Genomic DNA, 26690 nt, shown 5'->3' with positions numbered 1-26690 from the left:
CCCGGTTCCGGTGGCCCTGCCGAACCCCTCCGGTGCCCTCAGCCCAGGGCGGACGGGGGGTGGCTGCTCCCTCGGCCGCAGGCAGGGGCTGCTCAGCCGAATGGAACCCTCGCTGCCCTTCCTGCCCTCGCTTCGTTTAATTGCCCCCTCTCCCGGGTGCGCTGGGCTGCAGGAACCCCACGGGGCGACCCCCCACGGGGCGACCCCCCCCCCCCGCTGCCACAGGTGTGGGGGGGGGGGGGCAGGAGGACGTGGCCGTGGGTGGCCTCGGGGCTGGTTGTGGCCGGCTGGGTGCTGAGCACGGGGCGGGGGGGGCAGCCTGCTGCTCCGCTGCACCCCCCTCCCCTCGGGCCCGGGGCGCTGCCCTGGAACGGTGAGGAGGGGAGGGGAGACCCCCGCACCCACTGGGCTTGAGGTGAGGGCGTGGCGTGCCTGGGGGGCCGGGGGTGCTGCCTGCTCGCTCCGGCTCCCCTCTGGGGGGCGAAGCCCGCCGTGTCCCCCCCGCCCCGTCCCGCCCCGCCCCGCCCCGTCCCTGCGGTGTGGGCCCAGCGCCCGCCCCGTCGGGGGGTCCGGCCCGGGGGAGGGGGGGGGTGTGTGTGGGGGGTTGGCGGCGGCGGGCCGCCAGGGGGCGCCGTTCCCCTTCGGACGGCGGTGAGCGGCGGGCGGGGGCGGGGCGGAGGAGGGGCCGCGCCGCGGGGATTGGCGGGGCGGCGGCGGGGGCGGGGCCGGGCGGCGGCGGGGGCCGGCGGCGGCGTGGCCGCGCGCCCCACTCGCGGCGGCGATGTGACCCGGGAGGCGCGGGGAGGCGGCGCGGTCCCGGCCCGGCCTGTCCCCTGCCCCGGCCCTGCCCCGGCCCGCGGACGTACCCCCATGCCCGCTCACGGCCGCCCGCCGGTAGCGGCTGAAGCCTGCGGGGCTCGGGGAGGCGATGGCTGCGGATCTGGTGGTGCTGCTCTGCCTGGCCGCTGCCGCGGCCGCTGTGGAAGGTGAGGCGGGACCGGGACCGGGACCGGGACCGGGTGGGCGGGCGGTTGGGTGTGTGGGGGATGCTGAGTCCCTGCGCCCGCCGTGCCACGCGTGGGTGGGGAGAGCGCTACCGGCGGCTCTGCAACCGGGGAACCGGCTCCCCGCGCCGTGCAGCCTGCCCGGGGGCTGCAGACAGCTCCGGGGGGGGGGGGGGGGCGGCTTGGGGCTCCCCTCGGCACCGGCCGGTTGTGCCGGGGGAACCGGCCCGCGGGCCGTGCTGGGCAGCGTGGGGCTCGCCCACGGGCCGTGGGTGTCCGGCTCTTGGGGACGGCCCCGGGATAAGCTGTCCGGATCTGCGTGGGACGGGGGGCTCCTCTGGGTCCCCTGCCCGGGGGGGCTGTGCGAGGGGCTGCCTCCGGCCATCCTCCTCCTCCTCCTCCTCCCGTGCCGCCCGGCACCCGTGGGAGCTCGGGGGGGCTTGGTGGGAGAGGGGCAGGGGGGTTCCCTCCCGTGGGTCGGCCTGGGCCGGGAGCTGCTCGGCCCGCGGGTGGGTGCGTGGCGGCCGTCCCTCCAGCCGGGCCCTGCCCCGGGGCTGAAGCCCCTCACGGCCCCTCACCGCCCCTCACTGCCCCTCACCCCTCACCGCCCCTCGCCCCCCCTCACCACCCCTCGCCCCTCACCCCCCGGTCCTGGGACTCGCTGCGCGCCCGGACGGTGCCCACGGCCGAGAGCCGGCGAGGGGCCTGGCAGGGCCACCCGGGCTTGCCTTGGCGCTACGTCGCTGCTCTGCGGCCGGCGTGGCTTTCGGAAACATCGCTGATGTTTTTATTTTATTTTCTCCTTTATTTTGCCCCTGCCTCCTCCCCCCCCCACCCCGGTACAACGCGGGCGAAAGGACTTGTGGCGGGGGTTGCCCGGTGGCTACGAGCGGGGCACCGTGTTGCGGCCCGTCGCTTGTTGGCACCAAGGGACGCGTGGTTGCGGAGCGATGATGCGCGGGGGTCTCGTGGGCGAACCGAGCTGCCGGTCGGCGTGGGGCTCGGCCCCTCCTCGAGGAGACGTAGCTGGTGCGAGCGCGCTTGCGGCTGAACTGGAAGGTGCTGGAGCCCGGCGACTCAGCTCCGGGCGGCGCGGAGCCGCTTCGGGAGCTGGAACGCTGCTGCGATGGTCTCCGACGGGGTGGGAGCGGCGTCGCCCTCCCCTCGCGAGGATGCCTGCCACGATCCGGCAGGCCCGCTTGCTGCAGCGTCTGCTTTCCGCCGGGTTTTGGCTGACCCAGGCGTTTGCTTTTCTTATTTCTCGGGCTTCCTCCCCCGTCGCGTCTCTCCGTAGAAATAACTCGAGGTGGAAATGCTGACGCCTTGCCTAAGCGCGACGCGAAGCGGGCGCGCGTTCGCTCGGTCGCGAAGCCGCACGTGAAAATGCAAGACCTGTTAGCGGCGCTTCGCTAGCCGGCGTTTGCAGCGTCAGCTGCTCGAGGCAGTGCCGAAAGCGCGGCCGGCTGGGAGACCTCGGCTCGGTCCCTGCCTGAGCGTGCTCCTGGGCGCCGCGGCCGTGTGTCCCGCGGGGTCTCGGCCGGCTTTCCCCGAGCCCACCCCGGGAGTGCGTGCTGGGCTGGCAGAGCCGGCGTCCCTGCCCGGGACCGAACCTGTTGAAGAGCTGTGTTATTTCTACTCTGCTGAGGAAATTACTTGGATAGTCAAGTAGCATCCTGGGAGAGATCTCAGATTTAAGGGGAGATTCTGGCCAGGGAATTTCTGAGGCAGAGCAATTGAATCTCATTTGGAGTTTAGGCGACAGTCTCCTGGCGTGGTCATATAAAGAAAACGCCTTTTTATGGAGCTTATTTAAATCTTACGGATCCTCCTGGTGCAGGGGTTGAATTTGCTAGGTTGAAACGTGGGTTTCTCTAAGCGAGCTGAAGCAGCTCCTCGAGCCTGACCTACTCTGGGGTCTGGCTTTGCCCCGGAGCCGTCGGGAGACCGGTTTTGCCGGCCAGCCCTCTGGCAGCAAGGCAAAGCCACGGCTGGAGCCCGGCTCTGCCACGGGCCGCAGAAGCAGCTGAGAGAGGGACGGCTCCCTGCATCCTAAATGAGCCAGTGAGACAAAAAGTCTTCTCTTTTTTTTTGTTTTTTTTTTTTTTCCCCCTTTCCCCCGGGATGGTGAGTGGGGGGGAGACGTTTGGGGGTCTGGAGCCGGTTGGAGGGGGAGGAGGATGCAGCCGGGGTCAGGGCCGGGGCTGCCTGCAGACATCTCTCTCCTCTGTAAAAAACCTTGCTAACTCATTGCCTGCGGTACGCGAACCTGGAGGCAGTAGAGTCGCTTATCCGAGTTCTCTTACGGTTACTTGATTTTTTACCAAATCCCGTGGCTTAGCTGACCGTTTTCTGCCGGATGCCTGGATGTATATAGTCATTTTTTATTTTTTGTGGCTTGTGAAGAGGGACGCGAGAAGATGACGGGAACAAATACTCCGTCTCTCCCACACCCTGCAATCACTCAGGAGCCGCTCGCGTGCTCTCTCTCCTGTTAGCGGAACCAAATATAATCACATTTAGCATATGGAGAGGGTGGTACCGGGCCGACGTTACGCGTTTTAACTCGGGAGCTGTCAGGGTTTGAGGTGTCGGTGGGTCAGACGGGGCCGATGTCCGTTTTGGTGCAGCTCCTCCACGTATGCTGTTCAACCTGCCCACCTGCTCGCCCACCCGTCATCTCCCTGCCTCGCGCCTGCTCTTTTAAAAACCAGGTTGTTCCTCTCCCGTATCGCTGCTCGTGGCGTCGCGATAAGCAAAGCAACGGGGAGGGAGGCGGAAAACCCTGCTCCGGCTTAGTTTTGCTTATCCGCTCGCGTGCCCGACTGGCCTCTGGAAACGCAGCCCGGGAAAGCACCGGGGATGGGGGGGGTGGTTCGAGCGCGACGTCCCTGGCTCCTGCTCCGTGCCCGCCCTGGGTCCCCTCTCTCCTCCCGTTTTGGCTGAGGATGCACGCATCTGTTGCAGGCATCCTTCGGGCTCTCTCCGCTTCTGCCGGGTGCCGGAGCAGCGCCCGTGTCGGGCCACCACCGTCGCCAGGCGGGCTTCTGCCTCTGGCCCGGCTGCTTCACCTGGAGCAGACCTGTTTTCAGGGAGAAGCTAGAAATAAGTCTTTCCAGAGAGAAGTTGCAAGTCCTAGGATTCTGCATGGGAATTTGCAAGTGCTAGTATCCAGCCAGCCCTTTGCTTTCACTTTTTTTTTTTTAAATTTTTTTACAAACTATCTAGAGGGGGGGGAAATCCCTGAGGGGAAAAAAACCTTATTCTTGGCATGATGAGTGAGCCCAGATCTTGTCAGCCTGAAGGGAAAGCGTTTTGTCAAGTCATGGAAAAGGGGCCTGAGACTACAGATGCCTGTGTTGTGCTTTTTTTTTCTTTTTTTTTTTTTTCCTTTTGACTAATTGCTGGTATCACTGACTCATTATGCCTTGCCTCAGTCTTCCTCCTCCCTTCCCGTTTCCCTCGTGCTTCGGGCTCGGAGATGGAGGTGGAGGAAAGGCGACGGCGTGGTGTCTCCGAAGGTCCCGTTGGCCCAAAGCTGCGGGTGGCCTCGGTGCCTTTCGCCATTGCAGCGTGACAAAGTGCTGGAAAACCCAAAAAGGGGGATTTTTGTCCCTGGGGTGTGTAAACTCGGATCAGCTCACGGCGGGGATGGCCGTGGTATGGTTGTCCGGCTCGAGCCCGTCGCGCGTGCGACTTCACCTGCATCCGAATTTCATGTCGGTCTCGTGTTCCTTAAAGCGAAGGTCCTGATTTATTTTTTGCCTTAATTAAAGCTTTGAATTTCACTTTCCCCAAACATAGCGCAGCCGAAAGTTGAATAACTTACAGTGCTCTGGCGGCTCGGCTCTGGAAGCCTATTAGGAATGAAAACGAGCGCCGGCGATGATGGAGGGATCAGAAAAGCAGTGCTGAAAATGGAAAGCCTGCCTGTTGGGCTGTCGTTAGTAGTATTTATTTGACGCCGAAGATGGTCTTGGAGCAGTTAATGCAAATCAGGGTCTTGAGGGAGTTATGGGAAAGGGAGGCGCGGAGAAGGTGGGGTCTGTGAGAAATATATTTATTTTTCCGCTCTTCCTGCTCACCGTCTCGGTATGGAAATTGGGTCGCTGCCCCGTGCTCCCGTGTGGTTAGGGAACCTGTCTGCCGGGGGCAGGGGGGGGGTTTGCAAAGCGGCCTCTTGCCCATCCCGGGTGCAGCTCCTGACGCAACAGGGCAGAGTTAAAAAAAAAAAACACCTCCCACTGGCCTAAAAATCAGGAGAAAATATTGATGTTCGGTGATGAAGTAGCTCAAACGTGTTTGGCTCTGGATGCAGGCCACGGTGCTGAATAATAGATGTTTCTAGCAGAGATGGGTTCTGCAAGCTGAAGAAATACTCAGATTTGGTGAAAAGGGGAAAAACGGTATTTTGGGCAATAGGTAACTCGCTCCTAGGCAGGTCAGCAAAGTCTTGGAGGTGCTGGTCCCCGGCGGAGCTGGAGCGCTGTGGGATGAGGCTGACAGAAGGGATGCTCGGAGCAAGGCTGAGGCTCCGGTCATGCCTGGGGCGTGCGCTGCCCCGCTCCAAAATCCAGCCAGCTCCAGGAGGCTTTTTTTTTTTTTTAACCTCTTCCAGCTGTGGAAGACGTGGAAACCCAGACATGGAAACGGCTTTATGCAGGAGCCCCAAACTTGTGGGGTGTTGCCAGAAGGTTGCTCCGCTCCCTCTGGACAGACACCCACAAGCAAGGCTGGGTTTGGAGAGGGAATGTTTTCCCCAAATATTTATTAGAATTTGAAAGCGCATTTCAATTTGACCTTGTTCCCTTTCTGCAAACATTCGAGCTATCAAGCGTTGCACACGTGGATGCTTGTGCAAGGCCGGTGGTGAGCGTGGCTACGTTCTGGGTAGCAATTTGGAAGGGCGTAGCCTCGGCTGTAGCGTTAGGAAGCCGGAGCGCGTGTCGCTTACGGAAGTTGCCGGAGCGGGTGCGATGGAAGTGGCGCGGATAACCCACGCCGTGGGAATTCGGGCCCAGCGGTGACCGAGAGCGCGTTGCAGAGCGGCGTTGGGTGGTGGGGACGGCAAATGAACGGGAATCCAGGAGACGTCCAGATGCGCGAGGCAGGGCTTGGCGCAGGAGTGGAAACGCGCGCAGAAGGGATGGAGCGATGGCGGAGCAGCGTTAGGAGGGAGCTGGGACCTCGGGTGGCCACGGGACGCTCCGTGATTGCACAGCCCAGCTTTCAGGGGCTAAAAATACATTAATTATTTTTTTTTTCCCCAAAAGCGAGCGGCTTGAGAGGCTGCTTGGGAGCGTGCAGGGGAGGGAGCGGGCACGGGGTGATGCGGATGCTGCCCAGCAGCAGGTAGCGGCTGCGCAGCCCTTGCCACGGGGGCAACGAGGGCAAACTCTTGCCCGACTCAGCCCTACGGCTTTCCGTTAAGTGGCAGACGTGGATGGGTTCCCTCCTGCACACTAAATGTGGTCGCTCCTAGCCACAGCTGGGTTTTTTAGGGTTTTCTGGGTTTTGGTGGGGTGGGTTTTTTTTTTTTTTTTTTCATCACCATCCATTTCCTACAAAGTTGCGTCATGAGAAATGGTGAGAAATACGGGGCGCGTGTTCGTAGGAGCTAAAGGGTCTGCGCTTTATTTATTTATTTACCATAACTTTTGAATTATTAAAGCACGTTCAGTGGAGATTAACTTTCCCCGCTCAATATTTATTATTGTTTCATTTCCCTGGAAGTTGGAGCTACGAGAGCTTTGATAAATGAACTGAAAGGTTCTGTAGTTTCTCTATAGCTAATCTAAATATCCCCATATCCTTTGCTGAAAAGCTAATTTGTAATTTCCTACAGTAATGCCGCTTAGTGAATTATAATGATGCACTGGGGTCTGCTTTTCCTCCGAGTTCTCTGCCGGGGGAATAACGCTACCATTGGAAAATGGTGCGAAACCTGGAAACTGGCCATTAGTCCCCTAAATTTTTGGTCTAATAACAAAAATCCGGAAAGCGTGTGGACCATATGGTCCATCTTCTCATGGCTGAGCTGGAAAGCGTCCGTCTCCCCCGAGTTCGGTTCCTGCAGGAGGGATGGGGAGCCATGCCGGCGCCGCGTGCCGATCCCACGACCCATCCGCCCACGTGGGTTTGTATCGGCGACCGGAGCCCGCTGATGTGCAGAATCCCTGCTTCTGGAAACCTCTTCCACCACCCCAATTATAAACAAGTGTTATCGGTCTTTTGAATAATTGAAGAGGCTTTCTGTTGAATATTTAATTACAATAATATTTGGTTAGCGGGGGTTGTTGGTCTCCTTTTGTGCAATTGAGAATTGCTGCAAGAAAACAACCTGTTAAAAGAAAATGTTGTTGTCTATGATCATTGATTTTTCTTCTTTTTTTTTCCTTTTTAAACTAATCAGTTATTCAGTCAAAATTGGTTAATTAGCTCAGCTCCATTAAGACTCTTTGGCATTTAAACTTGATGTTTCTAAATAATTATAGTTTTTCCTGCTAAGCCCACAACCCAGGGTGACCTAATTACTATTAAAGCGTACGTGCTTTGGTCTGGCTTTAATAAGTTCCTGCTGGGAGCCCCGCGGTGAAAAATCACAGAGGCAACGGTTCAAAGGGGAAGGGGCTCTGCGGGCGCAGAGGAAGATGCCTTTCCTTCGGCCTCGCTTCTTCCAACCTAAGCCAGGTTTGGGTGGGACGCTCCCGGTTTGGGTGGGATGCTCCCAGGGGAAGGAGGGGAGCCCCGGAGCAGCCCTGCGGCCCCCGGAGCATCTCCGTGCCATCCGTTTTCGGGGCAGGCGGAAGGCGAGAGGTAATAATTGTATTTTGCTTGGTTTTCCCCCTTAATAAGCAGGTGGAGGCCTTTCAAGGTCTTTGCAGACATGGGGAGAAAGAAAGAAATACAGTATTAGCTTGGATTTTTTTTCTGCAGTATTAAATTTTTTTGTTGGTTGGTTTTATTTTTTAAAAAAAAATTTGGAAATAGCCATGCCAAGTAATTAGGGATTAGCAAAGCCTCGGGTATGTGCTTGTTAGCGTAGTGAGAAAAGCGTTTAATATCTGGGGAGGCATCCAGTCAATGTTACTGGTGTTTGAAGCTGATTAAGCTTTAATTTGTTATGCAGCAAATAAAAGTGGTGGCTGGGAATAGGTAAGAGACTGTGGAAATCTTTGAATTTAGGCTGCTGCCTCCCAGCTGAGATGGAGGCTTTGTCATGACTTCTTTTAAAAGATTGTTTCAGGATATTTTCTCCCAAAAAGTCTTTCTCGCAGTCCAGCCCGCCTCTCCGATGCTCCGGTACCCCGTGTGCCGCGTCCCAGCGCCACGTTTTGGGTTATTCAAACCCAACCAAGCCTCGTCTCGGATTGCTTTGAACACGGCTGGGTTTCGGTGTCTTAGCCTGGCTATATATTTATTTTTTGGAGGCTATTTATTTATTTTTCGGAGGGGAAGGGCGGCCTAGCCCACTGCCCCGGTACCGGGCAGCACGGGATGCTCTCTGCTCCTGCCTCTGCCATCTCCCGCGGAGCCTCTCCTGTCCTGCAAGCCCAAGACCTGTTGCACGCCCCCGTCTTTGCCTCCCTTTTCCTATTTTCTTTCCGTTCGCAGGGCAGAGCGTGGGGACGCCTTTTCTTTTTGCCTGGCCCTGCGTGCCAATCCCGGGATAGAGCATATCGCCTTCCGGGCTTGACTGAGGCTCGAGGGATGCTAAGCTGGGAAAATAGGGCAGTGGTATCTGGTTTTGAGAGCAAGATCGATCCCCCCGCTCCCGGCCGTGGGGTGCTGCGGGTGAGCACCCAAAATGAACCCGGGAGGGACGAAGGTGTTGGTCCCCTTTCTCCTGGTGCTAAAACATACGCTTAGATGGAGGGATGGAGCAGGAAAAGGTGATGATTGAAGTTTTATGGAGGCTTTTTTTTTAATTTTTTAAATTTCTTTTCTGGCAATCAGAGGCTGGGGAGGGGCCTTTGATTACTAGAGACCTCCACTTGCTTTAACCGCTTCCTTAGCCGCGGGGTCGGAGCCGACTCATTATCATCCTCGCTAGCGTCCTGTTGATATGAGGATAATTGCTTTTTGCTCAAAAGACATTAAATCACCGCGGAAGAGGCAAAGGGGTGTGAATTACATCTTCCCCAGGAAAACCAGGAACCCAGCAGAAGAGTTAAAAAGGAACCGACGGCCTCGGGAGGCAGGAGGAGAATGGGGGTGGGGGGGTCTGCTCCGGTTCCGCTGGGCAGCCCCCTGCCCTCCCGTGCTTGGGACAGGCTGGGGTCACCCAAAGAAATAGCTGAGGGTTGGCCTTGGTGGGTGGCTGGGCACTTTAGTTTTATCTTTTTTTCACCCAACACCTGTAGATTCATGTTTCCAGCCCCCCCAGGGAACGAGACGGACGCGTAGGGACAGAGCAGGGATGCTCTGCGTGCTCTGCGAGGCATCAGCTCTGCTTTCCGTCTGAAACAAACCTCCTCAAAAAGAACAGAATTTGGCTTTTCGAGATCACTGGCGTAGTGTCAGAAGTATTTCCCGCAATGTCTTCGACGAGTTCAGGACCTTTGCGTCATACCGCCTCGTACCCGCAGCGTGTTGCTCACCACGTGGCCGCTCCATCCCTGCGCTTCTGCCGTGGTTATTTTCAAAGCAGCGATGTCGGGTCTCCGCAGCCTTTAACGAGGGCTGGGAATTACGGCCGTGACCAAGCCCGAGATGCGCAGCGCTGCTCCCCGGCCCGTGGGCTCCGAAGCTGCCCAGAAGCTTCACGCAAGCGGGTGAACCCCCCCGGAGACGCGTGGCCGTTGCTGTCCATGCTTTTTCCTCCCTCGAGATGAAATTGCCGGTGGGGGTCCGAGCCGTTTGAGCTTGTCAGGCTCTTGGCAGAGGCACCGGGAGGTCACGTATAACGATGTTGCTGGGACCAGATACGGAGCTGTGAAGCGGTAATTTCTGCTATAATAAAATTTAGGAGGATCAGCTCTGTGCTGCGTTTCCTGGGGAGGGACGTGCAGCTCCTTGAGCCACGTACATTGCACCAGGTAACCTTAGTCTTGCATCAGCTGTGCAGGAATTAAAGGCACCAATTCCTTTTTTTTGGTTGGGTTTGGTTTTTTTTTTTTTGTTTTTTTTTTTTTGGACCCAGCTGGGGTAGGGCCCCCCCTCCCCGATCCGGGGATGCTGAAGCCGACCTTGCAGAGAAGAGGAGGTGGGAGCTGTAAGGTCCCGAGCTAGTTGTATTCCATATCTTTCTAAAAATTGGCTTTTATTATCCCTCCCTGTGCCGTGCGTGTGTTATTACCGAAATGGCTGGCACCGCCGCGCACACGCGGGAGTCCTCTGCGCTGAAAGGCTCGCTCGAAAGCCTGCCGAAGGCTATGAAAAGGCACTCATTAACTTGAATGGGCTTTGGCCGAGGCCGGCGAAAACGGGCTGCTTTGAGAAGGATGCTGCTTAGAGCACCCTCCGGCTCTGCCTTCGAGTGCCGGCGCTGGGCTTCGCTCGCGGGGCCAGGAAAACCCTTGCTCTTGCACGCTCTGCTCCTCAACTCGTGAGAAAATACTCCGGCGGCATCCCCGGGGCTCCCTGCCTTACCCCGCGCCCCAAACCACCCCCCCGCCCCGGGTTTTCTCACCCCACCGGGCTGGCGTGCGACTCGGTCGCTCCCAAACACGATCTCTTGAGTCACCAGCCCCAGCAGATTTTTAAATTTTTTTAAATTTTTTTTTAATTTTTTTTTTTTGGAGGTGGTTCGCGGCAAGGCACGTTTTTCTTTCTTTCTTTCAAGCTTTGCGACGTTCGGGGAAAACTGGGATGTCTTTGAAACATTTAAAGTATTCCTAATAGGTTACCTTGAAAGCTTTCTTCAGTCTTGAATGAATCAAAGTGCAAATGTTTATAATGCGACACCCACACAGACTGGGAGAGGAATTTTATTAAGGCAGGAGAGTCAGAAAACAATAATAATAAAACATGTTTTATGAAGTTGGCGAGAAACTTATAAACTAGGTGAAGTTTTACAGCATACGAATTTGATACAAGTTGTAAATTTGAATTCCCAGGCCGGTCCTCAGGTCTTGCTCTTTATTACCTGAAATAACATTCTCCGCTTTTAATAGCTGGCTGCAGCAGAGCGAACGCGGTTTTATCTTTCTAAATGATCTGTCGTGCGAGTCTTGTAATCAAACTTTCACTCATCCCAAAGACTTCAGCCCTTTCCTTGAGCAACGCGGCGGCTGGTGCTAATTAGCAAATGACTGCTAGTTGCTTTGCTGTGGCGGGGGGGACCTTGGAAATCCCGACGTACGTTCCCTGGTTTGGATTATTTAGGTTGTTTTCCAGCGGAAACCGTCTTACCGTCAGAGAAGAGAGGAAATTTTGTTCATGCGTCAGCAAAAAGGGGCTGAAAGACGCTCCCGATAAATGGGCGTATCGCACTAACGACCCGCTGCTCGTGGCACTGCTGGGAGGGCACGCGGGCGCTCGCCGGGGCGTCGTTTCGAGGTGTTTGGGGTTTGCCGTTTTCCCAGCAAGGAGGTTTTCCCTGGGGTGCGACCCAGGGGCTGGCGAGGTACCCGAGCCGGCTGTGTCCCCATCCCGGGGCGGCATTTAACGCGTGCGCACGTCGTGTGTGTCCCCGGCTCTGGCTGCTCCGTGCTGCTCGGCTGGCGGCGGCTGCGTGCGATGGAAATGTATAAAATGGTTTGTCGGACCCCCGTGCGCACGCCGGCAAATTATTCCTCTTCAAAAAAATAACGTGGTGACTTCAGTAAAGCGTTCTAGCTAGTCGCCAGATTATTCCCTTTAAAATGGGAAAGTAATTAGGGATGTTTTTTTTAAATAGGCTTCCCACCCTTGGATCTGCTGGGATTAGCATACGTGGGTGTGTAAATATTTAGTTTCCAAGGACTTTTTCTTTTTTTTTTCTCCCCCTCTTCCTTGAAGAAACAGCAACAATGAGCGATTGAAATGAGGCAGCAGCTATGCTTGGACACTTTCCCCAGCATCCAAAATATAATGGAAATTAAAAATGACCCGCAAAGGAAAATGAAATTAAAGTTCTTGTGGCGCGATGCGCCAAGCCGGCTTTCAAAACGTGGGTTTCCTCTGCTTGCGCTTGAAGTCGAAGAGGTGTTGCCTCTGGGATGCTCTGGGTGATGGAGCACCGGTGTGACCCTAGGGTTGAGCGTGGGGTGGTGGGCTGAGAGCAGGGCTTCCAACAGCTGCCTCGGGAGGTGCTTTGGTTAATCCCCTTTAATATTTTGGAGAGACACCAAATTCCCATTCTGCAAGAAGTCTTGGCCTTTCCGACGCGCCTCAGTTCGGTGGAAGGAAGGCTCCCGGCTGTCCCCTGCCCGCCTGCGGCAATGTTCCTGCGTGGGAGGAAGGAACCCCCGCGGGGTTTGCGTCCCCAAGGAGGGGGAGCTCCAGGTGCGTTTGTGCCCAAGACTCTTGCCCCAAAACCATGTAAAAGGGGGAGGGAGGCAGCTGGGGGAATCGCTTCCCGGGCCAAAGTGGGCTGGTGTCTTCTCCTGGGTTGCACCAAGGAGACCTTTCGTTTGGAGTAAGGCAGCGTGGACGGGGCTGAACCTTCTGCCTGCAAGCTTGGGGGGATTTTTGAGCTGGTTTTCGTTCGTGGAGGTCTCTCTCTAACATCCAAACAATTTAGACTTTTTGCACCCAGGCCCTTTGGTGTTTGGATTCAAACCCTGTCTTGTTTTGAAGCTGGTTGTGGTGTTTGCTATGTGCTCGTAAAGCTAGGAAGGCGAGCAAAGAGCAGCTGAAATCAGAAGCAAAATACATGGTTAGATGCAAAAATGGTTTTAACCGAGCGATCTGGTGGAGTTGCAGACTAAAGGAACGGTTGAAACCAATAATTCATGCAACTCTCTTTGAGGTCTGCGTCCCTGGAGACCCCCAGAGCCATTCCTACAGCTGACAGACACCCTCCCCAAGCCGGGGGAGGCCAGAACTTGCATTCCCCGTCCATCTGATGAATAAATCCCAAGCCCTAGTGTGGCATCAGAAAGCCGCCAGAAGAAAACCTGGCTCAGAAAACAACTTGCACAGCCCCAAGGTTTGGAGGTCAGGAGCCGTCATGGGTCTGCCATATGGCTTTGGTCCCCGTCCCGCTGCTGGGTGATGCTTATAAGGTACTTTTGGGCCGTCGGTGCTTAAAATGCTCGTGCACCCGTCGTTCCTCTTTCTGGCAGGGGTTATTTGTGGCGGGCGTTAACCCAGGGCTGCCGTTCGGGTGCCTCGGTCTTTCTTTCAAAGGTTGCATTTGGGCTGTTCAGCCGTAATTGGCAACTTTTGGACTTTTTGTTTGCTTGCCTGCATGCTGGAAAGCCTTCAGAGGTTGTTTAGGAGGCAAAGGGAGCCCGCAGAGCTAGATTTTTTTTTTTGTTGTTGTTATTATTATATAGTATTATAATTAAAACATATTTTTAGCAGCTGAAATTTGAGCCTGTCTGGGTATTTATACAGCAAGATGTTTTGGATGAGGAATAGGCCAAGACAGTCACGTGGTTGGGGCCAACGTGAAACAAAAGAATCCATTTATTATCCAGGCAGGAAATTTGTTCTTCGGGATGTTGTAGCTGCAGACATAATGATTTCATTTCCTCCGGTTCACCCAGATTAATGGCTTGTGCTCTTTTGTTTGTGTGCCTGTGTTATTTCTGCAACGCGGCTCCGCGCCGGTGTGCGCGAACACGTGTGCAAGCGCCCTGGGCAAGATGGGGGGGGGAGCGTGGGGGGGTCTCCGGGTTGGGCTGCAGCAGGCTGGTTGGGTGGGATGGTGGGAGAGCCGAGCAAAGCCGGTGGGACCACCTGTGGGGTCCTTCCTGGCAGCGGTGATGGGTGTCCTGGTGCACGTGCCTCTCCGGGGGTCTGCTCCTCCTGCCTCTCCGGGGGTCTGCTCCTCTGGTTGTGGTCACCGGGGCAGCGAGGAGTGTTTTCCTGGGGAGTTGGGATGGCGGGAGATGGAGAGATTGAGACACAAGCACGAGTGTCGACTTTACGGAAGGCAGGAGAGCAGCACGTCTTCTCCATGGCTGTGCTTAAGGGTCTACGTAGCTGTTGTGTAACTTGGAAACCCAAACCTTTGCACCCTCCCAAATATCACGTTGGGAAGCGGCTCCTTTCCCTAGGGAGCCGTGCTGATGCTGTGGTGGGTTGACCTTGCCTGGGGGCCAGGTGTCCCCCAGAGCCGCTCTATCACTGTCCGTCCTTCACCAGACAGGGGAGAAAAAGTGCAACGAAAAGCTTGTGGGTTGAGATAAGGACAGGGAGAGATCACTCACTAATTATCATCACAGGCAAAACAGACTGAACTTAGAGAGGGAATTCATCTAACTTATTACCAAGCAAAACAGAGTAGAGGAATGAGAAATAAAACCAAATCTTAAAACACCTCCCCCCATCCCTCCCATCTTCCCGGGCTCAACTTCACTCCCGGCTTCAACCTCCGCCCCCCCCCAGCAGCACAGGGGGACGGGGAGTGGGGGTTACGGTCAGTTCATCACACGGTGTTTCTGCCGCTTCTTCCTCCTCAGGGGGAGGACTCCTCTCATCGTTCCCCTGCTCCAGCGTGGGGTCCCTCTCATGGGAGACAGTCCTTCACGACCTTCTCCAACGTGAGTCTCCTCCACGGGGTGCAGACCTTCAGGAGCAAACTGCTCCAGCGTGGGTCCCCCACGGGGTCACAAGTCCTGTCAGCAAACCTGCTCTGGCGTGGGCTCCTCTCTCCACGGATCCACAGGTCCTGCCAGGAGCTTGCTCCAGTGTGGGCTTCCCACGGGGCCACAGCCTCCTTCAGGTGCCTCCACCTGCTCCGGCGTGGGGTCCTCCACGGGCTGCAGGTGGAATCTCTACACCCCCTCATCCTCCCTCCATGGGCTGCAGGGGGACAGCCTGCTTCACCATGGTCTTCACCATGGGCTGCAGGGGAATCTCTGCTCCGGTGCCTGGAGCACCTCCTGCCCCTCCTTCTGCACTGACCTTGGTGTCTGCAGATGTTCTTACATCTTCTCACTCCTCTCTCCGGCTGCAAAAGCTCCCTCTAACTGTTTTTTTCCTTCTTAAATATGTTATCACAGAGGCCCTGATTGGCTTGGCCTTGGCCAGCGGCGGGTCCGTCTTGGAGCCGGCTGGCATTGGCTCTGTCAGACACAGGGGAAGCTTCTAGCAGCTTCTCACAGAAGCCACCCCTGTAGCCCCCCCCCACCAAAACCTTGCCACGCAAAACCAACACACGCGCAGGGATGCCGGCATGGCGATGGGTGGGCAGCTCCTTCCCTGCCTGTTGGGTTGGCCTTCCACGCCAGGCAGGTCCCAGCCCCTGCGGGGCCGCTGACCATCTGGGAGCTGGTGGCACTTACGCTCCCTCCTCAATCAAAAAACCCCAACAGGCCCGTCTTTGTGGACACGACAAGATTAGCGGCAGCGTTAATTGCTCCCTTTCTTGCTTTCTGAGCGTTCGGCATTTGAAAGTCGTGCGACAGGCAAATGATGCCGTTGCGTTGCTATCGCCTGAAAGGTCCTCGCGGGGTTTCGACACAGAGCTTTTAATTCGCTGCATGCCGCGCGACCGCAATAGAACTTCTGTTCTGGATTAATCTGGAGTAACCTCGTGGAGTTGGAAGCGCCCGTCTGTGATGAGGAGTTGAACATGGTGCTGCCTAGGACCTGGGCTGGAGAAGGTTTGGTGACCATCTTGCTGCCCTCGTGCCTGGCTCTTCCTCCTTCCCTCCCTTAGGTGTTTAAATTTGGGGAGGAGAGAGAATTTCAGCCATCCCTTCTGGAGGAGGTTTCCCTGGAGGGGCATACCTCGCTGAAGGAAGACCCTCTTGGCCATTAAGGTGCATCTGCCATCGTTCCTGCCATCTTCTCAGTGCTTGTGTGCAACGATCCCATCTTGCACCTTCTTGCTTTTGTTCTCCTGAGCTTTTGTGCCATGGGGCTGAAGGTGTGAGCCCACCATCCAAAAGCTGTGGAGGAGAAGGATGGGGAGCTCCTGGTACCCTGGGGAGCTGCAGGTGCTTTCTCCTCACCTGCTTGTCCTACCAAATCGCTCCCGTGTCACCAGGTGACAGAGTTTGTGAGGATGTGACAGCTCCTTTGCGCGGATGATGAGGAACAGTAATGAGACCCAGAGCGCAAGGTGCGTGTAAAGTGATTTATGTCAGTAAGGAAACCGCAATGGGGGAGGATGGGTCAGCGTCTTCAGGAGACGTGGGCACGGAGATGAACTTAGGGGGGACTTTATCATCAACCGGCACCGCTTTAAAAATGAGCAGAGCTGGTGTTGAGTGAAATGGAGCCGTGCCGGTCACGCCAGGACCGTCCGTTGCCCGTGGTGGCCTGTAGGCACCTCCCGGGGGTCAGCCGGTGTCCGGGCTGGCAGGCTTCTCCTCACTTACCTCCCTGCAGCAACCCCACGCCGAAGCGCTTCGGTGAGGTGTCACCCGTGCGTTAGGTCGGGCCAGCTCTACCCGTGCGCTCGGGAAGGAAACCGTCCTGGCGAGGGGGGGAGGAACTAATCCCCCGAACCCGCCTTGGCGCCGCTCCCGGCGCACAGATGGTTGTCCTCATGCTAGAGCCTTTTCCCAGCTTGCACCCGCGCAGGCGCCGGGGCCGGAGGCAGGGGTGTGCGGGGCAGGCCGGCTGCCAAACGGCACCTCCTGCCAGCATCCTCCTCTTCCTCTTCCTCGCCTCCCAGGGCCGCTGGGAGCTGTGGCCGCTCGGCAGCTCAACCGGCCGCTGCAGCCTGCGGGAAAAGCTTGGCGTGAGCACAGTCCCGAGCAAAACCTTGCGATGTAAGGTCGACTTAGCGCAGCTCTTGTTTTACTTCTCCTAGAATATGGATCCCAGGGCTTCTGGCGCAAGGGGGGACGTGGTGGGACGGAGGACCCTGGTGCTGCCTCTGCGCGGGCAGGAGCCGAGGGGGTGGGCAGCAGTTTGCCAAAACCAGTGAAGAGCGGTCCCTGAGCCCCCCCCGCACACCCCCTTGAGGGGCATCGTCCAAAGGGGCGACCGCCGGCCCTGCGAGGTGGTGGGGGGGGTGGTCGCTGGTAGCTCCCGGTGGATTCAGGCGAGGGTTTAGCATCGTCCCGCCGGCCCGTCAGAGCGGGTACAGCGCCTCACATGAATGGGCGTTCGGAAATCTGGGCAAACACGTTTTGTTATTTACTCGACGGACCAGCTGTCGTGTGCCTACGTACCTAAAGATGCCTCAGATCGATAGTAAAATTTTCGGGAGAGGATGCAGGACAGTTAGAGATCCCAGCCACTGGCCGTTTGACCAAATCTGACAGTGAAGAAGAAGAAAAACTACGTCCCAGGCAGAGCGGGTCGAGCCAAGGGATGGGTTTGCAGGGCGTTTTGGGAGGCTGCGTTTGGATGTGGGGTCTGCTCACGGGGTGCTCAGCCCTTCGCAAGGGACCTGCTGGCTTTGCCCAACCTTCTCCCCCCCCCCAGTTTTCTGACGCCTGCAGCCTGGCAGCGAGGAGCGCTGGGCAGGCGATGGGGCTCTCTGCCGAGGCATCCCTGGGGGACGCGGGCAGAGCCTTCCCCCATCCCAGCCGTGTCCCGACGGAGACTCCCCTGTGCTGCCGGCAGCCCCGCGCGCTCCCGCGGCGGCACAGATTTATTTCCCTTTGCCTCTCGCGCTCTTTGCCTCGCTTGCACTCGCGAGCTGGCTCCAGATGGTGCAAAAACCAGAGAGACGATGCTCGGCGCGGCGGCCGGCGCCGGGAGGGGAGGCGGTGCGGGGAGCTGCTTGCCGACGAGCTTTTGCAGTTTCTTCCGTTTGAGGTTCAATATGTCCGCCTCCTCCCCTTGACGGCTGTGCTCCCGTCGACGGGGTCGAGCTCCTCGTCTCCAGCCAGAGCATCCCTGCGTGGTTTTGCTCTCGCCCTCCTGTCTTTCCCCCCTCTCCTCCCCGAGACCCCCAGCACCCGAGCCGGGGATCTTCAGGATGCATCCTCGGACCAGCAATGCTTTCGTTGGGTTCTTATTTACACCCGAAAATAATCGGCCAGCCTCCCTGAAGGCTTCAGCACGTGTCGGATGCTGCATTAAAAAAAAAAACAACGGATCAATCTGGCTGCAGTTGTTGTGCGCCGGGGCCGTGCCGGCAAACTCGCCCTGCGCTCGCTTGTTGCTTGAGCGGGGTTTTTCTTTGCAAACCTCTAACTTTTGGGGGGGGGGGGTGTGATTTGGTTTCTGGCTTCGGCTGTCGGCAGCCTGGGGCTTTGTCAGGGTGAAAAAGGAAGCCTTCTTCCCCAAATTTTGGTGTCTGGGGGAAACACCAAGCACTCGGCTGTGTTGGGAGGAGGCGTGCATGGGCGAGGAGATGCTGTTCTCCAACCCCGAGTCCCCCGACGGTGCTTGCTCGCTGTCTGAGCAGTCTGTCATGTTTGTGGCTCGTGCAGAATCCCTTTGACATTTTAAAATAAGATCTAGTAAATAGGAGCCGGACGATGCCAGGTGCATCTCTTGTAGTGAGGGCTCTTTGACAGCACGGCTGGCATTTTAGATTTAGGGCTCTCTGAGACGCGTGTTTTTGTAGTGAGCTTGAAGCTTTTCTGGAGAACACGGTCCAAAACAGTGACTCATCCTGAATCTCTAAAGAAGTGGTGGCGTGTAGGGAAATGCAGGATAAATGTTTTGATTTTTTGAGAGCTTTCCTCATAGGCAGTGCTATCCCGGAATAAGGCAAAATAAATCCAGCCGGGAAGGAGAGCCGCAGGGAAAGGGGAGGACGGGTCTGGTGCCTTAGTTCAGCAAAACTTATTGCACCGACTCCAGCGTTGCCTCCACGCTGGTGGCCTCGAAGGTTGGCTTGGCTTTGTAGCCGATCGCGTATGAGCACGCTGCTGGGGAGATCCCCCGGGGGCACATGTCCTGCGCGTATCCAGGCGCGAAGGCTGCGCATCCTTTTAATTTATCCGAGCGCCTGCAATCGCGGGTGCTGTTGATGTTTACGGCAGCTCTGTCTTCTCAGTCGACTAATTCTGTCTTTAGGGGTTATCGTTTCTGAGGGAATCCCAGCTGATGAGGAGCCCAGTTCCACTGAACTCGTTAGGCTTCCATGGCCCTTGTCTGCGCAACCTCAAACCCTGCTCTTACTTCTTTATTTTCTCCTTTTTTGGGGTTCCTTGCTTTCTCGTAGCATGATGAAGATCAAGCCCTCTCTCCCAAGAGAAGAGCTCCTGGCAGAATGCCCTACTCCTGGGTGAGCTCGCTTGCTTCCATTCAACCTGCCTTGAGCGCACCACGTGCAGCCGACGCTGGCGCATGGCTGTTGAGCTACAGAAAAGTAGCAGAAAGGATGAAGTTGTTGACATCGCTCCCCGATGTTTGGGTTATCCCTGCTGTCCCTTAAGGTGCTGTGCTCCCGCTGGGATGTACGATGGGTTTGGGGTACTGGATCCTCCTCGCTCACTTGGCTGGTGAGATGGTTGTCCAAGCCAGCCAGTCTCCATCCAAGAAGTCCAGTGGCGTGAGGCTGCTGTGCCCAGCTCGTGCCGAAGCAACCAGACTGTGTGACAATGGATAGCGTGTCCTCGGGCTCCCGACCTTCAGCCTTCGCCTGCTTTGGCGTGTGCTCCTGGCTGGTGATAGCATTGGATGGTGAAGAGCTGGATGGTTGCCCTTCCCCAACCTAGGCAATCTCTCATTCCAGCCAGACCTTCTCACACCACTCAGCTGGACCTTGAGTTGGAAGGTGCTGCTTCTCCTGGGGAGCCTCACAAGCTTTTTGGAGGGTAGGGTTTCCGGGAAAGCCTCGGCCCATCCCTGGGTGACTCAGTTCCTGTTCGACATCTTCTGGAGGATGAAACGAGGAACTGCCAAGCTTTGACATATGGCGATTTTTGGGGCAGGCTGCCGTGTTCTGTGATGTTTGTTGGCAACCCAGCCTCGAGAAGGCAAAGATGAAGATTTAAATGCATGGTGACATTTGTTCTGGAAAACGTTCTCCTGAAAGATAGCCGTGTCGTCTTACAGCCCTGGATTGCTGCTCTGACGGTGGCGTGGTGGAGGAGCTGGGTTTTTGGGATGGCTGGGTCTGTCTTGGTGGGCCGGAGCGTTCATTGAAGTTCTCTCTCAACCCTTGGTGCTGCTTGACTTGGAGCTGCCCAATGCATCTGCGCCCATCTGTAAATACCTACGTATGTGCCGCGATCTATGCGTATAGTATGTGTGGGTTTTGTACGTGATGTTGGAACTGACTTTGTCACTGTGGGAGCAAACGAGGTCCTGATATTTGGAAAATGTTGGCTTCCCTGTAACGTGCCATCCCGAGATTTTTTCCCGTTGCCTCCAACGTCTGCTTTGAGCTCGGTGGATTAAAACTCATTCCCAATTTTTCTAAAATAGGTTTGCAATTTGGAAAACAAAAGGTATCCAAAGCCCTATCTTCTCTCTCTTATCTTTATATTTGATTTGGTCCCCTTTGTCTTTTTTTTCCCTGTAATGCGTGCTTTTTTTGGTAATTCTCTGTCGCTTCCTTCCCTCTCTTATCTCTCCCTCTGCAGTTCTCTCTCTTTTCCTCTCTTCCTCTCCCCCTCTCCCCTGTAATTTATTTGCAGGCAGGTTGTCTCTTTGATTTACTATATCTCTCCTCGGTAGGATTATGATAAATGGATTGTATGGCTCCGGCTGAGCTTGTCCGACACCACGTACCCGCGCTGGGTCAAGCCCTTTCGGAGCGTGAAAAACGGAGGGGAGATGCTGGGGCTGGGTCTCCTCTGCAGGGAGCAGTGAGTGTTGGTAAACAGGGACTTGGTCCCTGTGGTCCGTGCTTTACGTCACCTCCTGAATTTGTTTTCTAGCCTGTGTTAGGCACGGGGCTCGGTCGAGGGTTTTTTGGTTTTGTTTTTTTTTTCCGGTGCTTTTCTGTTACCTGATACGCTGGGTTGGCCGTGCGTACGTGTACGCGCGTACACTTGCAAAAATTCAAGCAGGTATTTTATTGGGCGCTTTCAGTCACAGCAGCCGGCACATTTCAATTTACCGTATCCTGGTACGGATAGTGCTTGCCGCTTGTAATTAGAGCGTTTCATCCCGCAGCCGCAGCAGGCAGCGGTTTATTGATAAAGTTGTTATATAGTTGCTGAGCAAACACCCCCAAATCTGAGCTTCATTAAGTTATCGCCTGCCCTGCTGCGATGCATCTTCATTGCGCGCTGAAATCCATGCCATTGACGGGAGATCCCGGAGGAGGTCCGGGGCTGTGCTGTGCGGCCGCAGCTTAATGCAACCCGTCACAAATTGACACAACACGCTCGTCCTCGGCTGAGATATATAAATTCTTTCCCTTTCCAACCGAAAATTGGGTTTTTTTTTGGGCACTGCGGACCTTCTTGTGCCGGCTGGTGGCCGCGGATAGCGGTGTCACGGCTGAGGTGTCTTTGCGGAGCGAGCGTGGCTGCTCCTCTCCCCCGGGAGCTTCCTACAGACCCCAAAGCATCAGCGGTTTTAAAATACAGGCAGAAAATGTCGCGTGTTGACTTGTTTTGTTGTTGTTCGGCGCATCCTCTCCCTCCTCGCCTGGGTTTGTTATTGGGTGGGTAATCCTTCATAACAAACCCGCGGGAGATTGATGGGGAGAGCTCGTTATGCACTTCCAGAGCCGTTTCACCGTCATTCCGTAGCAGCAAAATGCACCATTAAAGGCAGAGAGCCATGGGAACGACGGGACGTAATTAGTTGTTGCTGTAATATTTTTGATTGAAAGTGTATAGATACTGTAAGCGGCTCTTTCGGAAGCCGACGCTCTCAGGAAACCGTTAAGAGGAGCAGCAAGGCTCATCAAAGGGGAGAAGGGCGATCCTGCTTTTACCCTGCCCACCTCTCCAGCGCCATAATTAAACCGTCCGGGAGACGTCACGGCGTTCGTTCACACCACGTGGCCGCTGGCTCCTTCTCGGCACGAGGGGCAAACAGCGGCGCTCCCTCCCAGTTAGGAGCAGGAACCGGACGGGGAGTCCTCCCTGCAGAAAAGGCATTTTTTATTTTATTTTTTTGTTGGTTTTTTGGGTGGGATGTATGCCCAGCGGCTTGCCGCCTCGGTCCCTGCAGCAGAGCCGCGTGGTTCTTGCGTTCCTGCTTTTTTCCCAGCTTAGTCCAAAGTTCTGGATATATTGAAACCTGGCACGGGTGAACCTGGGCGGCATTTGTGGGATGTTGTGGTCAGAAGCATGGTCATGGAGAGCAACCTGGAACTTCTCAGGCAACCTCCTGGTGGGTGAGCTCCTTCATCTGTGGGAGAATAGTGAGAATGAAATTCAGATTATTCCCCTTAAAATCAGATTAGTCACCTGTGGGGCTTTCTCTCCATTGACATCGAGAGGCGTGATGGAGACCGCGTGCGTCTAGGCAGCGGCGATGAAAGCCACGATGCGATCTGGGCTCGTCTTGAAGTCACGACAACCGCGGGAAGGCAGAGCTCGTGGCATCATAGCAGTTAACGTTATTTAGCACTAGTCTTTGTAATAATGCGTCTTGGCTCCGTTTCTCTATTGTTCCCTTTCTCTGGTAATGTCACCAAACTTGGACAGAAGCTTCCCAAGCTGTGCGCTTGCCTTGGGCTGATTTTGCTGAAGTGCTCGGGAGAGGAAAGGGGGGGGTGTAGGAAAGCAAGCTTGGCGTTTCCGAGCATGGAATAGAGGGGAAAATACGGTGCTTTGCGTACGGAAAAACGCCTTGCCGCGGTTCCCCGTCAGAAAGTTGTGCCGTGGGGCTGGGGCTGCCCTGGAGACGTGCCCTGGGGCCGGACTGCGTGCTGACCCCATCGGCGCTTTGCTCGAGGGCGCGTCGGGATGAGCCTGGGGAGATCCCACGCTCGGAGCACCCTCTGCCCCTCCGGACCCGAGCCCCCCGCGGCCGCACGTGCCCTCCCGTCTCCCCTCCCGCAGGTTCGGCTATCGACACACACCTCTGGCTCCCCGTCCATCTCGGGGGGCTCGTTTCCAGCAGCTGGCATCCCTTCCAAATCTCTCTCTACCCATCTGTTGTTACCAAGCCTCCTCTCTCTCCTTATTTTACTTAATTTCTATCTTTTTTTCCTCTCAGTCGTCTCAGACATGCCTTGCGTCTCTCTGCATATGCCCAAGCATTTGCTTTCGAGTGCCTTAGGCTGGTTCCTGCCATTATCTTCTTGCAGGAGCGAGAGCTGCTGCTTCTTGCTCTGGGAGAGGGACCGTGTCCCCGAGGCATTGATCGAGGAGCACAGCACTCGGAGAAGTTTCTTCGTGGCCTCCTTGAGCAGAAAAATTTATTGTCAGATCTTTCTTTCCAGACTGTTGGAAAAAAAAACGTGGTCAGGTTGGGTTGGCCTCTGTATCTCTGCCCGTAGTTGGGGAGAAGTCACGCTGGGGAGGTCTGAAATACGGGTTTCAGGCTGGGGATTTTGGGAAATAATTTCCACTTTGTTTTGGGTAGTTCAGAAAGGTTTTTTCTGGAAGAGGCTTAAATCCTGGTGGGAAGGGTGGTCGGCAAGCCGGCGTCTGCTGGTGTGAAACGAAGGCAGCTCCTGCGCTGCCGTGCTCCGTGCCCGGCTGTTCTCACCCCCTGAATATCTTATTTTCATCCCCTGCCGCTTGAACGATGCCGGCCCACCCTTTGCTCCCGTGATCCCGCCGCGGGCATCGGCTCTGGCTGCTGCCCGGGAGGGTGCGGGGAGCCCGGGGTGGCGGCGAGTCCTCCCTGCCTGGATCGCGCGAGTGCCATCACAGATGGATGCGCTGCTCGGCGGTGAGGATGCTGGTGCATTCTAATTGCTGGCATCTTTACTCGTTACGAGTGTAATTGTGAGTAGACGTTTGTTTTTGTATTGATAATTAGGGACTGGAACAGATGGCGAAGGCTTAGTTTAAAGTAATGTGTCCATTAAAGAAAATCTACTGTATACAGCTGAAGATTCTTCACACTAAGAGAGCTCAGCTCGTCGGAGCGGGGTTCGTCTTCTCCCTAACGAGGGCTTCGGCCATCGCAGCCTGGGCAGCTGCCGTCAGCGCCTCCAGGTCCCAAAAACTTCTCCGAGTGAGCGTGTCCGGGGTTCGCCCGGCGTGGCTAACGATGCTGGACGTGGGAGGCGCGGGGAGATGATGTACCCCTGCGCCGACACGTCTGGGGTGGGGGGGGGTGTGTGTGTTAATTAATCCCCGGTGCCAAATAACGAGGACTGGGCCTCGCAGCAGGACGAGGCAGGCGGGAGGAGAGGTGCGAGGTGTCCGTGCGGCTTTTCCCCGGGCTCACGACGCTCGGGCGCTGGTCCGCAGCCATCCCCTTGTTAGCAGAGCAAAGGGATTTTACTGCCTGTCCCTCCTTTGCCCGCTCCCAAGCGACGGATAGCTGGGGGGGGGGGTGATCCCTGTGTGTGTGTGTGTGTCCCCCGTCCCCCCGAGCGATACTCTGCAGCCCCGAGATGGAGAGGTGAGCGTTGGGACCCCCATCCCGTCCCCCCTTTCTCTGTGTTGGGGCAAGAGGCACCCGTGTCTGCAAACTCCCCCGGCTGAAGGAGGGTGCTCGGCAGCCTTAGCCCCGACCGGCCCGGCCGTAAACGTCCCTGTGGGTTTTCCCCCCAGGGTCACGGCGTCACTCGCTTGGACGTCCCAGAAAATGAGGTGAAATCCGTGGTTTCTTCCAAGAGGAAATAGCAGGGAGGGGTCCGTGGGAAGTCGCTGAGCAGAGGCGTGCTGGTGCCAGCGCCTCGCGGTCACGGAGTTGGCGTGAGCTCAGCAGGAATTTGAGCTGAAAGGGGGGGGGATTTAACACATCGTAAAATTCTTCTTATTATTAATTATTTAAAAAAAAAAACCAACCCAAAACTGTTATGCCAGGTTACGGATCTTCTTGTACGTGGCAGCGTCCTTCGGAGTCAGGGCAGGAGACGGTCTGTGGAGGGTGAGGTGCGTAGCGGTGGCTCTCACCCTCTTGGTCCTTTGGTTTGCAAATTCCTTCGGAAACACGGAGCTGTTGAAGTGCAAGTTACACATCTGCAGCGGAAACTTTGCGAGCGCCACGACCTCCCTGGCCGCGGGCCACGCAGTCCCGTCAGGACTCGGGAAACCTCCACACCGAAAGCTTTTTTTGTGGTTCTTTTCAATTTATTAATTTATTTCTCAATTTATTAAATGTATTTATTTCGTTAGTCATTTCGCAGCCTCCTGCTTTGGGAGCTGCTGCGTGCCGCGCTGGCGTTGCTGCTGCGCCTTCCCGCTCTGTTTCCGAAGCGCGGAGCCTTTACGGGGGGAGCAGGAGGGGAAGGGGTGAGATTTTGGGGAGGGATCCCTGCGGATGCCACCTCGGAGCAGAGCCAGTCCTCCCGTGCTACCGTCCTGTGCCGCGGCAACAAAAAACCCCCCCAAAAACCCCAACAAAAGCCAACCCAACCCCCAGGGCAGGAAGCTGTAGGCGCGTGGAACAGGGAGGGAGATGATGGAGTGAAAATCCTTTCTGAGCAGACCCTTGAAAGAATTGTTCTTCCTGTAACTTGAGCGTGTCCTTTTTTATGGCAGAGGGTGGACGAGCCAGGTCTGGGTCCCAGCCCGGCCACGCTCCCTGGGCGGACGCTCCGCTGCCTCAGTTTCCCCTGCGTGACGAGAGGACGCCCCGCTCTCTGTGGGGAGGAACACCAAGGATTTCGGGGCTGTGGGAGCATCCCTCCCTGCGTAGCCGTGCCGGGAAGGGAACCGGGAGATGTTTGCGCAGCCTTTCGCTTCCCCCTTCCCATCGATTTATGCACGGCCGCGTCTGCCTGCTTATTTGAAGGGCCGTAGCGAGGATTAATGACCGCTTAACGAGGCGGAGGCATTGCAGTCAGCCGGCTTCTGCCGCCAGAACGGGACTGCAGCCGTGCAACCCACATGCTGTGAGAGCACGAAGGCCACCGCGCTTTTCTGTTCCCGCACAGACTGGGGCTGGAACGTCTCCTCTCCAAGGGTCCGTGCAAAGCGTGGAGCATCGGGCCGTGGGCTTTGAACCCCCCTGGCAGTGCCACAGCAGCAGCCCGGGACCCCTTAGGGGTGCAGAAAGCTTTGCAAGCTCCCCGAGCACCTCGTCCCTCCATCTCTCGGGGGGTTGCCTTGCCCTCCCCGCCTCCGTAGCCCTGCTAACGTCTCCTGGAGCCAGGCCGGGTCGGCAGCTCCGGCGGGGATTTCGGGAGCGCGGGGAAAGTTTATCGCTGGTGGCAGGGTGGGGAGTTCCCGGTCACGCTCCTCCGGCTTCCCATCCCGGGGCAGCGGCAAAGGGAGGGGTGGGAGGACTGATAGGAGTCTCGTTTCCCGCTTGGGATTGCTGGAGCAGGCACGGAGAGATTAAAAGCAGCAGTCCGGTTCACATTCCTGGGCTGATTTTTATTTCCTGACCTTGATTTCTCTGCTTGCCCCCGTTGCAAAGCTGGCGTGAGTACCTGCGGAGGAAAGGGGAGGGACGGGGGATGCTCAGCTACGCCAGCCGCCGGCGGTGCGTCTCCTCCTCCCGTTTGGTCGAGACACAGGAATTGAGGAAATTAATCTGCGTGTCTGCTCGCTGCGAACAAATAAATAAAACCTGGAGGATTTTTCCCATCTGTTTCTATATGTTGTTGCTCTCACTATTATCTTTGTTGTGTTTTGGTTTTGTGGTTTGGGTTTTTTGTTGGTTTTTTTTTTTAAAAGAATAAAAGTAGGCAAATGTCAGCTG

At 56.4% G+C, this 26690-nt stretch overlaps 1 protein-coding gene across 3 annotated transcripts in view; it reads left to right on the top strand.

Moving 5' to 3' along the window:
- Positions 1–740: 740 nt before the first annotated feature.
- The window catches only part of EPHB1 (EPH receptor B1), an 80139-nt gene continuing 54189 nt past the window's right edge, over positions 741–26690 (top strand). The window contains exon 1 of one of the 3 annotated variants that reach the window (XM_075760734.1): positions 741–986. In XM_075760734.1, coding sequence (XP_075616849.1) covers positions 929–986 — 58 coding nt within the window. In that variant the 5' untranslated portion in view covers positions 741–928. The remainder of the gene's footprint in view (positions 987–26690) is intronic. The other 2 variants (XM_075760733.1, XM_075760735.1) reach the window with 2 other exon arrangements.

This window comes from Balearica regulorum, chromosome 9 (assembly GCF_011004875.1).
Source record: "Balearica regulorum gibbericeps isolate bBalReg1 chromosome 9, bBalReg1.pri, whole genome shotgun sequence".
In the NCBI taxonomy this organism is placed as follows: Eukaryota; Metazoa; Chordata; class Aves; order Gruiformes; family Gruidae; genus Balearica; species Balearica regulorum.
This window is presented reverse-complemented; position numbering and strand designations above follow the sequence as displayed.